Source organism: Eufriesea mexicana, unplaced genomic scaffold (genome assembly GCF_001483705.2).
Source record: "Eufriesea mexicana isolate 0111107269 unplaced genomic scaffold, ASM148370v2 scaffold124, whole genome shotgun sequence".
NCBI lineage: Eukaryota > Metazoa > Arthropoda > Insecta > Hymenoptera > Apidae > Eufriesea > Eufriesea mexicana.
Window position 1 is genome coordinate 2,193,143 of NW_016908357.1, and position 14,013 is coordinate 2,207,155.

A 14,013-nucleotide genomic window follows, 5' to 3' on the forward strand; every position below is an offset into this window, starting at 1 on the left:
TAAAAAATCATTTATTCGTAATGTACAATTAAAAAAAAACAAACAAAAGACTTGAGAAGTATCTACAATACGACTTAAACATCTAATAACGCTCCTTAATCTTTCATTCCGTTTGTCGTAGCAAAATAATAAAGAAAATAATGTCAAAATGTTCGCCAATTGATCGACTAGATGACTGTTGTCGTTTGCTTCGCGAAAATCAAAGAGAAACAATGTTGCTGACCACAGAGACACGTTCGACGTTCTATGAAAAATAAATTTCCTCCCTGTCCTGCCGTTTCTTAATAAGTAGACCACAGTGCAGCTTATTTCTTCCTCAATTCGCACTCCGCATTCGCGAATCTTCGAAAATTTCTGGCAGATTCTCGAAGATTTCCACGATATGCCTAACGAAGCATTCTGTGCACTTGTACGATTCGCGATAGTTAGACCTAACCCTAATCGAAACGCGATATATCGACGGAAGAACGCGTCTCTCGAATAGCAACGTCAATCTTTTGTTTCTAACAGCCCCAATCGATTGTTTCTCGCAGTTTTGTCGTAGAGAAAAATATCTTTGCTCGAATGCTGCTTTGAAGTTTCTTGAAAGACAACGCAACGTTGACAGTTCCTCGCATACACCGTCGATTCTGTGCGCGAACGTGCACTTCCGTCGAAAACGTCATTTCTGTATCCGTCGTTACAGTTCTCAAATTAGAATAACGATACAAAAGTCGTGTTTCGCGTCCACATTGTTAAAAATTAGTGCCTCCTAGTGCACCTCGCGAGTTTAAAATTCTCTAAGACAAATAACATCCACGCGTGAAATGTTCATGCAAAGTTAAGCCTGCTCAGCGTAGACTGGCGAAAGCTTTGGGTCGCTATCTAATTTGCTATCCGCTACGTCTCTAGCTGCGATCACTGTCTCACTACAAAATCGTTATGCGAACGCCACGAAAGAGTAGGGACATCTGGAGAAAGATGACACGATTGGCTTATTAAATCGTGTCAATCGTCGATTTGATAAATTTCCTGCGCGAAGGGAGACTCGTCAGAGCTTAGATTCGTGTGAACATCGACACAGACGGATTCGAACGAGGAAAGAGATTTAAACGTTCGAGATATTGGTTACGAAGCTCGATAATCTTTCGAACGGAGCATGAACGGTGATGCGTGTACGCGAGGCCACGATAATCCGGATTGACGATCGGATGTGAAATCGTGGCCCGAGCAGCTGTCTTTTCCATTATTACGATACAAATACAGTAGAAATTAAAATACGTGTCGTATGATCTACGCCTACGATATATTATAACTAATACAACATCGTTTAAACTGCCTATAATTCCTAACGATAACTAAACTGCTTAAACGTAACGTATAGAGGGCTCCAGCAGCAGGATACATGGTTGCTGCCAATGAAAACAGGGTAGACGAAGAAAATCTGACGGATAAAGAATCTCTCGCGAGAAAAGCCGAGTTCTGGACGTTATCGCGGATCGCTGAGCGATCCTCAGTGTTGCTGCACGAGAGTAGGTCCGCTGCCAGGATTTCTCCAGGGATCAGGGATGTCGAAATGCGGTGGGACCGTGATCAGAGCGTCATCCGCGGTTCTGTCGGGGCTACAGTTTTTTGGCTTCACTCGAGTCGTGTTCACGCACTCGATGGGTAGCTTAAAAAACTCCAGCTTGTAATTGTAGCCCTGACTGCTGACTCTGATGATGGTGTGCAACGGCACCTCCATGTAGGGCAGCTCCTTCGGCTTCTTGTCCATGAAGTAGCCGATGATGCAACGCAGTATAGCTTGGTGGGAGACCACCAGGATGTTGTTGGACCTCTGTAGCTCGGCGATCACCGGGTCTACGCGTTGCATCGCGTCTATGTAGCTTTCTCCCCATGGATAGCGATAGCATAGCTTGTCCTGATCGCGCCACGCAAATTCCTGAGCAAAAGAATCGACAGATAAGTTCGTTTCGATCGAATCCTCTCGAAATCCCTGTGTCTCATCGAGACTCGCGCGAGCCGAGTCTGTAATTATCAGACATGGTTCTTTGAATTAAGCCAGACGAAGATACCCTGTGAGAGATAACGTAACTAATTCCTACTCGACAGCCATGTCAAACAAAGTGATCCAGGGTACGATAAAGGAAAGCTGGCTTACTTCATAGAGCTTGGAATCATAGATAAAAGATTAAAGAGAACTCGGACATGTCTCGATCACTACCTGCGGGTAATGTTCTTGCATTTCCTCGTAAGAAAGACCCTCGCAGACTCCAGCGTAGAGCTCGTTGAGTGCTGCCACGTGTTCCTGTGGCGCCTCGACGCCACGTGCAGTCGCGATAGTTCTTCGAAGGCGACTGGTCAACACGCGCAGATCAGGAATACGCATTGCGTTGAACTTTGAAGCCAATGCTTGAGCGTATCTCTCGCCTCTTGGGCTCAACACCGCGTCGCCGCCGACCTTACCCAACACGTTGTACTCGCTTTCACCGTGCTGCAATTGAGAAACAGTTCTACTTCCACATTTCGCTGAAATTCGGTACGTTCGGGAAAAATTAGGTACACTCGACATGCAAGGCACGCTACGATAAGTCGAGTCAGATAAGCATTAACGTTAGACCTCGTCGAACAGATAACTCGAAAATTTATAAGTTTTAGGAACAGATCTAGATAAGATAGCGAAATTCTGGAAACACGTAGAAAACACTGTGTTCAAACGATACACAGGACACGTCATGCAATTAGTTCATTGCAGATAAAGTGCTTAGTGCGTTAATCTGTTCGATTGTTAGAGGCCTCACGACCTGTCTCAACTTCCTCGCACGCCTTGTAGTTTCAAAACAAACATGCCTTTTGAATTAAAAGGCTCGCGAATCTTTTTCACGGGCATTAAGCCGTGTCGAATGAATAATCAAGCAGGAGTTACCAACCCGTGAGAAATAAAGAGTATGCGGCTTAATCGTGACGCTTCCTAGATATCCCAGCACGCTGGACTCTATGTGGCCGGACACCTTGCAAGTCTCGATGTCCATGCTGCCAGTGTCGATACGAATTCGAGGATACGTCTTTTCGTCCATCGGCTCGTAGGATCGAACGTAGTGGGCTACCTTGAGCCGTAGGTCCTCTTCGGCCTGTATCGGGTCCATGTCAGCGTAGTCGTCGCTGTACCGCAATATCTCCTTGTAATTTCTCTCCAGCAGGACCGAATCTTCGCAGACGCACTCGATGAAAAGGACGCGATAACCGAGTTGCCCGGAAAAATAGTCGAAGACCTCGGCGCGCTGCGCTCGTGTCACCAGCGTGGCGTCCAGGATCTTCAAACAGGAAAATTCTTAAAACTAATTGCGTCGATTCGCGTACAAAGTTCGCGATATTTCGTTCCACGCGTTCTACGTACTAACATGTGTATAGCTCGTGTGTCGTTTCTTTTTCTCTTTATTTTACATGTGGGAATGGATTATCGCTCTGTACGAATTCGCACGTGTTAGTTTCTCTTGGATTCCTACGCCTAGTGTTCGCGTGTGTGTACGTGAAGAGAGTAACGGGAGAATTTGAAGCTATCTGCGACATGGCGGGCCGTTGCGGTTTCTAACGAGAAACTTTAGCACAGGTCGTTGGAAAAATTAGTCAGGCAAAACTCGTACGACGAGATTCGGTTCGACTCGGCGGAGAAAGGTGGACTGGCTCGACCAGATTGTCTTTAATCGCGTCGATAGCGTTAACGTTTGCACACGAGTCTTGCTCGTTCTATTCCAGTCCACGCTGGACATTGGGAAAAGAATTCTTGCATTCTCTTCGGTTCCGATTTTCGACCCATTTCGACTCCGTTTCGATCAAATGCTATCGCGTACGTCCTCGGTTTCGTTTCGCTATTGGATTCATTTGCAGACCAACGAGCCGTGCAATTTCACGCTTTCGCCAGTCGTCTGGCTCGCGTCTAATTTGCTCGAAATGCTTACAGCTACGGAATTCCCGCCTGCGAGCCACGCGGCGCAGTCGTGCATCGCGTCTCGTTGGGCCAGGGCTCTCAATGTTGCGTTCGCCGTGTGATCCGGACGAAACAGCTCGTGCGACACCGCCTCTCCGTATGGCTGCACTCTTTTTCTCCGATAGTCGCTCACCTTCATCACTGCAAACATATTTCCAATGCGGTTCATTCGTCATTACTCTCGAAACGTCGCGAGCTGGGGATATCAAGCAGGGAACAAAGGACGTGGAGAACGGTAGAGACGAATTTATGACGATACCAAAAGTTTCTTAACGTCCATCGTTTTAAATTAAGAAAAATTCCCGGTTGGCATATCGATTTAGACTTCCAGATTTGGAAGACTCGGGGAAAGAGGTTTCCATCTCTCGAAGAGGCTGCGAGTGGTGAAATTAGGGGAAAACCACTGACGAGGACGAGCATAGAAGCGCGTAGTAAAAAAGGAATCGAGGAAAGGAATTTTTCCAAGCAGAGTCATAGGTCACCGGCGTTGGATTACGTAACGAGCTTGCCAACAGGCATATGCAACGAATGCACTTTGCGGCCGTGCTGACAGGAAAAATGCAAAGACTAGGAAAGGGGGAATTAATCATGTCAATGAGGTCTGTCACTTGTTTGCGATATATTCGTGGAGAAGTGAGTCGAAAAAACGAAGGAAAAACAAGGTAATAAAAGGCAGGCTGAAAATAGCGTTACGAAATTGCTAGTCCCTCCAGATGTGCGCTTGGTTTGATGAACAGGTTTCTTTTTCAGGCGTAGTAATCGACAATGAACAAAGCTGCATTCCCCACCTTTAGTGGAATCGCCATTCCAGTTGAGCCTGCGCGAAAGGCATTGAGCCACTTGGCTTTTTCCACGGGCTGGAAGGCCGCACATGGCGATCACAACCCCTGCGAATTTGCGCGGCGATTTCGTTATTCCCGGCGCCCTCACCATTTTGTCCTTGCCGGGTTCTGAAAACAAGAGAGTCTACGATGAGTCATCGGTTTCGTTGTTACACGCGTGCTTCCATTTTGCCACGCGTCACCATTCCGACATTTTGATCGAAACACACTTCGTGCAACAAAGACGCGAATGCATATGTCCCGCGTAAATTTAACGACACGCGATTGAAATAGACGTAAGAATTTTTGTAAAGCGTTCCCTTGCACCAGCTTCTTATATATCATGATCCACTTTAGTAGATGCACCAAAGTGACGGTGATGAACCTGGCGTGGCGCCAGGCTAGCCGTACCAGCCATCATCCGAACGATCATTAGCGACATTACGCGTGTGGCGTAGCTCGAAACGAGATGGTAATGCGAGTAAAAAAGGAGGAAAAAATTTCTTAAATTAATCGCATCCTTCCTATCTACTTCGATAGAACTAGCCTTTACTTTCCTTCCGAAAAACTGGTGAAAGCTTGAAAGTATTTTCCCTGGTCCGTGAAACTAGAATATTTAGTCTTCCGCGAAAAGAAACGAAAAGAAGCGTAACAACACGTACAAAGAAGCGTATATCGCGAAATTGCATGCACAGAGATTCGAACGAGCGAATCTCTTTTCGTTCTTACATCGAGATCAAGATGTCCTTCGCTATCGATCGGTCGAGGAACAAACGAGAACGACCCTTACCGATTACACACATGTTTGCAGCTGTGCTCTATTAACTACGTTAACGTTCAGGCCCTCGAGTGTGCACCAAAGTTGGCTGGATAACGGTGAATGCGTTTCAATGATACCACCGGTGAAACTGCTCGCAAGCGTGCGAATTTCCTCCGAGTACTGACTACTTCCCGTTGGGCCCCACCGAGCGTCGGTGAACTTTATATTTAGAATTCTCGTCTTACACGAGTGCTTTTGGCTGCACTTTCGCGACACCCGATTCCTTCGCGGTATTAACCTCAGCGACAAGCTTCTTCGATTCGCCGATTTTCTCGCTATCGATACGCCCACGCGTCTTCGGTTCCCACATGTCCCTCGTATGTACGCCCACGTATGTACATCACGCGTACGTATACGCGGACGAAGACACAGATGCAAGTTCCGAGACTCTCTTTCTTATCAACCAGCATCGCTATGATCTACGAAGTGGTTGAAAGTTCATACGCGAAAATAAGTACGAAGACCTCGGCAACGATAAAATTAACTCGCTGTTTACGGCATGAAGCGAACGCGAATGGCACACCAGCGCGCAGGAATAAAAAGTTATCGAGGTTCCGTGAAAAATGCTCGGATAACAGAGGGAAACGCGCGTCATCGTGACTATTTCGATCCTCCGTGTTTTTAAACGCAACAATCGAAGCTCGAAAGGTGATAAGGTTACTGCACTTGAACTAATTTAGCAAAACTCGAGAGATTTTTCGCCATAAGCGAAAACACGTCCGCCACGAAACAGTTTCGTCATTCCCCGATAACTGGCGACGTTTTTACTCGCCTATCTGTTTGTTTCGGCTAGCTCGAGTCAACAAAATTAATTACGAATTAGTTCCCTTGATCTCGGGATCAAGGAGTCTTGTTACACACGTCGCTTTCAACCGACGATTAATGCGAATCATCGATCGACTCATCGTTACCGAAGACGAAACACACCGGAAACGGAAGTTACACGACAATGAGGATCATACGATTGAATTAGCAATTTCGTAATTCCGATAGTTTCGAATATCGTTAACGCGAGAACCGTCGTCGATCGGTACCGAGGTCTGTATGGTCGAGAACAATTCTACGAAGAATCTCCATGAAACCAGCACTTTAATAGTTCGTGCGTTGACCTGAGACGCGTCGTCACTCGGTTCATTATTCAAGCGTTGAATCGTCACGACCTCACGCACGTGTGTGTGCGGTCCACGCGTTACTCGCGTCGATGAACGCGTGAATATTAATCAACGGAAAATTATAATTCGAGATGATATCGCGCCTGTCTGAGCAGATATCGTCGCCAGCCGTCTAAACAACGTTCCAGACTTAAGTTTACCGCGGAGAAAACGAATGATTCGTCGTCGAGTCGAATTATTATGTCCCTGTTAAGCGAGGGATAGCGTACGAGGGATCGTACGAGCGATCGCCACCCCCGTCCTCGCGCGTTGCAACGTAGAGGGTGGCGAGTAAGGTCAGTGGTGGAAAATCGATGACTGGTCCTTCGGAGAAAGCTGGCAAGCTGGGTTTGGAGCATAAGAAACGATCAATGCACCGACTCACGCACGGGTGTCGTGTGTCCAAAGCTCCCTGCAAGATTCGACGAGCAAGGAGAATGGTTAGGAAGGTTTAGAAGAATTGGAAAGCACTTGAGCGAGATAACGCCCGTTATCCGGAGAACCTCGTACGATAGTTTTGACGGAAAGATAAAAAAAGAAGCGCTCGATAAGGAACTGGTAGCGACTCGAAGATAAAGAGCATTTGCGTCAAGCGATCGTGAACGCGTTACGATACGTCTCTCACAACGTGCACTGTTTTGCCGCTGGTATTTATACAGCGTGCGTATCCACAAGGACAATATAAATAATTGACGTGTGCTAACAAAAGTGCACGTGCAACAATTACGCACGGCTGCGCACGAAGGTGGCATTTGAGAGAATCACGAGTCGTGCACCCTCGATCATGGCGGCCGAGGTGTCTTTAGGCATTATTAGCCGGTGCAGTTTGCGGTCTCTGCATTGCAGTTTTCCGTTTCACACGCGGCATTAATAATATCCTCGGTACGATATCCTTGACGAGATTTTTCCTTTCCATTCCCTTCCCCTTTCGCTCTCGCGCCGCCATTTAATCCTTTCACGCCTTATCGCGAGGCAAACGTAACAACGCTCGATGAATTCTCACCTGCTCATCGCGATCAGCGAAGAATTCGTCGTATCGAACGATGCCAGGTTTAAGTCTCGATTAGATACGCGGATTAATGGAATATCTCGTCATAATACCGGACAAGCCTCTATTGACGCGATAATTGCCGACTGGAAAATCTCGCGCGCGTGCTGTTACTCGAAGTACAACGAAAGTCGAATATTTTTCCTCTATCGACGCGAAATTCCGTCATAGCTATTAACTCATGTGTGGTTCGCTTTATCGTAAACATTATCGTCGGATTATACCGAACACCACCAATTATACCGGCCTTCGACTTCGTCTGCTCTTAAATAATCCGTATTCATTTACGAACAGCGACCGAGGCCACGTCTGCAAGAAAAACGAACTCGCGTGAAACGAACACGGTTTCTTTCAGGACTCCCTCCTTTTCCTGCGTGCTCGAACAAAAGAGGCTGTATAAATATGATTCTCGCGTTTCTTAGTTCATATTCTTGTCAGTAAATCGCTTCCATGGCTGAACACCGTCTCGCGAGCGACGTGTTTCTCATTGATACGGAATTTTTATCGTCGTTGAAGGAAAAAGCGGAGGCACTGCCTTTAGAATGCAGAAACGCCTCCCTGGGGACGGCTCGGTGATTGGTATGACTGGTTCTGTGATAAATGGAAGGAAAACGATACCATTTATCAGTGCATACTAATATTTAAAAAGAGCTCGTAAATTTAGCACTTTATCTGGTCGTGTAGTTTCCTTCTCGGACGCGAAACTTTTTCCTATTGTCCCTTTCACGCTTTTATTATCACTCACCGATGAAAGCGACTGGCTTATCTGTATTCGAGTTATTTATTACGCTAAGCATTTTTTACTCCTCTCGCGAGTTCCGAACGAGCGACAAGGATCTCTATTTGCAACCCGTTTTATTTATAGCGGACACACCGATTTGGTACAGAGCTCTCGAGGTTCGTGAATCCGTGGCCTGATTTCGCGGGAATTTCGATGTAACAGAGATAATGTTCTCTCCCTGACACGATTCCAGCCCGAAATGCCCGGATAAAACGTGTCGCGCGGAGCTGAGCGAGGTAAAGTGGGGATCTACTGGTGCTGTACCGACGCGGGATTTCGCGTTTATTTTCGACGAACGTTGCATTTCTTCGTTGCATTTTTACACGACGTATGATCGCGGCAGCTGCGTTGCATAATAAGCAGTAACGCGTTGCCTTCGAATTGCACGATAAGGTAACCGCGTCCCTGTCCGATATTTCGCAACACGGTTATCAATTGAAATGCTATTCGATAACAGAGTACCCTATCGAATTTATCGAACGTGGTCTGAGCGTACGAGTAAACAATACCAACTAGAAGAAACTCGTATTACTAGTGTCCCATATAATTATTTTACCTTGGCGCTGTTCCTCGGCACTCGGAGCCATGGTGTGAGCGCTCAATGAGGTCTCCTTCTGTTTACTCGACGTGTTGGATGCGTTAGCTGCCTGTGTCGCGATCGATGCTTTCTTCTTCGAAGATGCCGGCTTGCAGTGCGAGTTTGCTCACGGCCAGACAGTAACCCAGAATCGGAGCCGCCAGCAGGTCAAAAGGTGCGGCGACCCAGGGCATAACCCGACGAGAAACTATCCGGTAGGGTCCTCGGTTTCCCAGCAGGAACAATGTATAGAGCAGCAGGTAAACGGAGAGCAGAGATCCAACGATGGGAAGTATGAAAGCGATGCTGGCAACGCTTTTGCTTGAAATATCCAGCGAGCAAGAGCCCTCTATTTATACGAAATACTCGAAAACTGTCTTCTATCGCAACTTCTCTTTTTCTCTCTTCTGCCGTTCACTCTTTGGCTATAGTTCTTCCGAAAAATGGTCGCTGCTCGTGTGCCGTATTATGGACAACAGGTCCTCCCTCATTCCAATTTGCTTGATCCTCACCTCCGGAGCCAGTTTGCGTGCTTCTTTGTCTTGGCTCGAAGGAAAGCACAGAACTCCGATGTTTCTTGCTCGACTTGTCGCTAACCTTTCTTCCCTCGATCTACCTGATCGTGTAATAGTCCCCGATCTCTCTATCACGTTGCTATCTACCTTTATAAACGTTGTTGCTACGGATCGTTGGCTATGCGCAGGCGCTGGTATTTGCTAGTAGTTTACATAGTCACAGTGCTGCCCCACCGTCCACTTGCACGCCGGTGTTCCCTTTTCGTCTCCTCTTCCACTCTGCCTTCGTTATATTTCTACGTATCTTCTACCTCACCCTCTTGGTCGTTTCCTCTCCCGTTCACGCCCACGACAACGTGGTTTCACTTCGACACTTAGCTGAATCGTCCGATAGAGAATCAGTTCTCGTCCGACCGGTTTGCAAGATTAATTTAATCCACCAAGACCTTCGGTGTTGCTCTCTCGGATTCGACTGTCGATTCGCCCAGAGTCGCAGCAATCCGTCGATACCACCGGCTTCCTCGCACAGTATGTTAAATGGAAACCAGCCTGATGATGCCTCGCGGCTACGAGCGCATGAAACTGTTGAAGCGAACGAAATGGAAACGGAGCAGAAATAGCTTTCCTCACGTGGAAACGTTGTCTCGATACAGGTCGAGGAGGTTCCAGAGACTGGTGTTCCTTTATTTGCTGCAGCTCTTAGCAACATCGACCCGGACCTGGTAGGCGCCCTCTGTTGAAACTAGCCAATCAACGATTCGCTGACCCCTCTACTCCTATACCAGTAACGATGTTGCGACCACGTCGAATGTGCGCACGTTTACCAACAAAACGTTGATATTTATCTGGCCAGGATAGTATTATACAGTATTATAAAGTGATTTACCGTATAATATTCCACGGGATAGACCTGGAAAATATCGAACGGAAATTGTCCAGGCATTCGCTGACATTCTTCCTGCGTCAAGTTGACCGGAGCGAAGAAAATAACAGTCATAGGCGTCTATAGGTGTTGTTGCTTTGAATTTGAACGATCGCTCAGCGATTCTCAGGTATGTTTATTCTCGTCACCTAATCCTACCCGTTACCTCGACTTTGAGTTACGAGAACCGGTCGAATTAGAAGCAACGGTGTATTGATTCTTCAAACGGTGACAAGAACGAGCATCGTTCTTAAGAGGCCAATTAGGTTCGCTTTCCGTTCATGAGAATTGCTACCAGAACATTCCTCCCGTCTCGTTCCTGGTTTCAATCTCATTCCTCGTAAATTATCGCCGTAATATGTCGCGTAATACTTAATTGCACGGCTTAAACATTCGCTCTTGTTTGCGGGCGTATGTTCAACGTCATCGTGCATTATTTATTGCACGCAAACCAAAACACCGACATCTATAGCGCGGTTCGTTCGAATCTAACCCAGAACTGCAATAACAAATGACGATTGTTTACAGGGAAAGTTTGCAAGGTTTGTTTGTTTCGCCAGAATTATGTGACCGCTGGTGCGATATTTGCCCTGATCGCTATCTCCTGTATCGACCCGTTCTTTTTCTTCGCCTGTCAATCGACCAAAGTCCATCTTCGTTTCTACCATTTCTCTGATGATATTCAACGGACACGAGTGGAGCCAGACGCATGCACATTGAGCGTCGTTTAGTTCAGTTAGCAAATGACAGCTCATTATTGACCCGTCAAACCACCACACTCTTCGATCTGCTGAGAATCGTGAAAATTTTCTATGCGTCGAACGTATGGCCGCATTTTCTGAAATCCTTCGTGCACGCTTAATCGCGATGCCCATCGTCGCGTTTCATCCATCAACAACGCGCACGAACGTGAAATGGTAATCATCCGATTGCATAATATCATCGAGGAAATGAGGCACAAGTATTATACCATTTGGATTTATGTGGAAAGCTGGAATTACGGAAATTGCGGTTTCGATTCTGTTAATTGTTTCGCTTAGGAAATATTATTGTTCCGTAAGGATCGCTGAGTCACGAGCTCGAATTCCTAGAACATCTGAATCGGTCACTAAGGAAATATTGGCTGAGGTACAATTTTCTCCTAATTTCCTGTTGATAAATAAGACGTTCGTAATACCAGAAAAAGACCTGTCATGGTCTTACCGCATTTTCGCGGAATAATTGTCGCCATTGTGTCTCGAACTCGTCTCGATTCGCGCAGTATTTTCCCCAAAGTTGCATAAATCATGCTTAGAACACGTGATTCACACGTACTTTCCTCCTAGTTCCATTTAGTCCAATTGTTATTGGAATTTCTCGCGGCATCACGCGTTCAAAATTATGCAGCATTTCGGTGGAAAGCAAGCTTGGATTGCATTTCGCTGAACGCTTATTGAAATTTCTTACATAGCGTAGACCATGCGCAAATAAGGAAAAATTTTTGCATACGTCGAAATATTCGCGTCACGTGTCGAAAACGGAAGATTCCGACTTTCCTTCACCTACGTAAAATGATATCGGACTTCTTAGATCCACGAATTTCCTTGCACGTGATAAACGTATGCCGTGGACGCTGCGTGATAAAATGATGATAGAGGTCATGAACGATCGGGGGTAATGTGAACTGATCTCTAGGTTCTATAACTAAATCGGCACACGCAAGCTCTTAACGTAACTCAATTGAGAAGAGAGCTTCGAATCGTCTAGAAACAGTCGTACTCCGGTTTAGAGGATCCTCGTTCCAAAAGCATTAGTGCCAAGAAGGTGCGCCTTGTCGTTCAATTATTATAAATAGAATAATGTTCCTAACAATCCATTGTATTAACACGCTGACAGTCTATTTGTAAAGTTGACCGATTCTTCTATGGATCGCTTCAAGGCTATTAGTTCCTACGAGTTCTAAAAGGGTATTATTTCAGAAAGCGTGCGTAAAGAATCATCAATGAAATTCAAGGTGACCTTATTACTATAATTTTGAGTATTTTAAGTACTATAAAACTATATACGGAAAGGCAGAAATATAAATAGAATAATGTTATTTTAAGCGTACTTTCATGAAACAGGACAGATTTCGATTTGAATCGTCCGCGTAACGCGGTACTTTCTGCCTCTAGTCTCCAACTGAAACCAGTAGATGGTGCAGCGATACCGAATCGATACGAACTGAAATGGTGACACGCGTCGAGCAGTTCTATCTGTTTTCCTACTCGTGGCGCTACATGCTATAGTGACAGACATCATTTATCGCATCGACACAATATGGCGTTTACACTGTGGACACTTTTCGAAGCGACGGTTTTGTGCTTGAATGCGATTTGTGTCTTGAACGAGAAAAGGTTTCTTGCCAAAGGTATGTTTCTCTTTTGTTATTATGCTTTTTAACCTTTGTTATTACTTGACGGAATTTCTTCCGTCAAGTGTCACATAACAAAATTTCTTGGTTATGTTGACTTCCGTATTTTGACTATGCTTTTTAACCTTTGTTATTTGTTCGCGCGGAATTTCTTCCGTCAAGTGTCACATAACAAAATTTCTTGGTTATGTTGACTTCCGTATTTTGTATTTTATTTATTAAAAACATCAGTATTATACATGTATATTTTTGCTCGTTCAGTATCATTTTTTAATACTTATTTTGAAATTTTTGCAGTTGGTTGGGCAACATGGCAAAATGTTCAAGGTTTCGACGAACCTCCTTCATTTAAATTACAAGTGTTGGATCTTATTTGGTCGATACGAACAGTGGCGCGAGGTAACCACCAAAATTATTTCAATTTATTTTACCATCGGTTTGAATATATGATATATTGTTTGTTACAGTTCCATTGATATTTCTAAATATCATAATAATGATAGTGAAACTGGTGCTCGGGTAATAGGAACAATTAAAAGTGTAAATAAAGGACTGTGCACTGTGAAAAGCCAGAACAGTGATGTACATAAGTGAAGAATTAAATTTCTGAAGAATTAAATTTTTATCTTTGTATTAAAAAGTAACGTGTTTTTAATCTTAGCACGATTTTGCATATTTTTGTAGCACAAGTATTTTAAAAAGTAACAGTATTTCGTCTTCCTTCGATGATAGTTTCTTTCTTCATGTTCTTTCATAAACTGTTAGCTATTTAATCACTAGTTATAAGTTGTCTCATCATCGTAGATCGATTGACATTTTGTCATATCAAAGTGCATACATTTACATATTTAAATACTCATCTGTAACTCATCCAACTCTATAAATTTTTTCAAAATTTTTAAACCATTTTTTTCCATATTATCCAACAGTTCCTGTTCTATCCACATTAAACAACATCCGCTTCCTTCGTTTCGCCAATATCTACAAATAAACTTAAATCAACCGACGAAATTCATACA

General features: G+C 44.9%; 2 protein-coding genes across 3 annotated transcripts; one reads left to right on the top strand and one right to left on the bottom strand.

The window, feature by feature from the left end:
* Window positions 1–10: 10 nt before the first annotated feature.
* LOC108555567 (6-phosphofructo-2-kinase/fructose-2,6-bisphosphatase) lies at window positions 11–10,362 on the bottom strand. The gene is given in 7 exon segments (XM_017911295.1): window positions 11–1,921; window positions 2,204–2,473; window positions 2,910–3,293; window positions 3,939–4,108; window positions 4,756–4,917; window positions 9,145–9,235; window positions 9,237–10,362. Coding segments are annotated over 7 exon segments (1,629 nt in total). The 5' UTR covers window positions 9,360–10,362; the 3' UTR covers window positions 11–1,492.
* An 89-nt stretch (window positions 10,363–10,451) lies between these two features.
* Window positions 10,452–13,562, top strand: LOC108555478 (immediate early response 3-interacting protein 1). Of its 2 annotated transcripts, XM_017911133.1 has the most exons (5): window positions 11,631–12,405; window positions 12,561–12,595; window positions 12,756–12,991; window positions 13,292–13,393; window positions 13,462–13,562. In XM_017911133.1, exons 3-5 carry the CDS (start codon window positions 12,901–12,903, stop codon window positions 13,515–13,517), a joined length of 249 nt encoding a protein of 82 aa, XP_017766622.1. In that variant the 5' UTR covers window positions 11,631–12,405; window positions 12,561–12,595; window positions 12,756–12,900; the 3' UTR covers window positions 13,518–13,562. The 2 variants fall into 2 exon arrangements, with proteins under 2 accessions (XP_017766621.1, XP_017766622.1); XM_017911132.1 differs by lacking the exons at window positions 11,631–12,405; window positions 12,561–12,595 and adding an exon at window positions 10,452–10,732.
* The last annotated feature ends 451 nt before the right edge of the window (window positions 13,563–14,013 follow it).

Bases quoted from the DNA above. Each gene is read 5' to 3' on its own strand.
- LOC108555478 (XM_017911132.1), top strand. From the start codon at position 12,901: ATGGCGTTTACACTGTGGACACTTTTCGAAGCGACGGTTTTGTGCTTG. The intron at 12,992-13,291 runs GTATGTTTCTCT...AAATTTTTGCAG, and splicing joins GAAAAGGTTTCTTGCCAAAG to TTGGTTGGGCAACATGGCAA. The intron at 13,394-13,461 runs GTAACCACCAAA...TGTTTGTTACAG, and splicing joins GATACGAACAGTGGCGCGAG to TTCCATTGATATTTCTAAAT.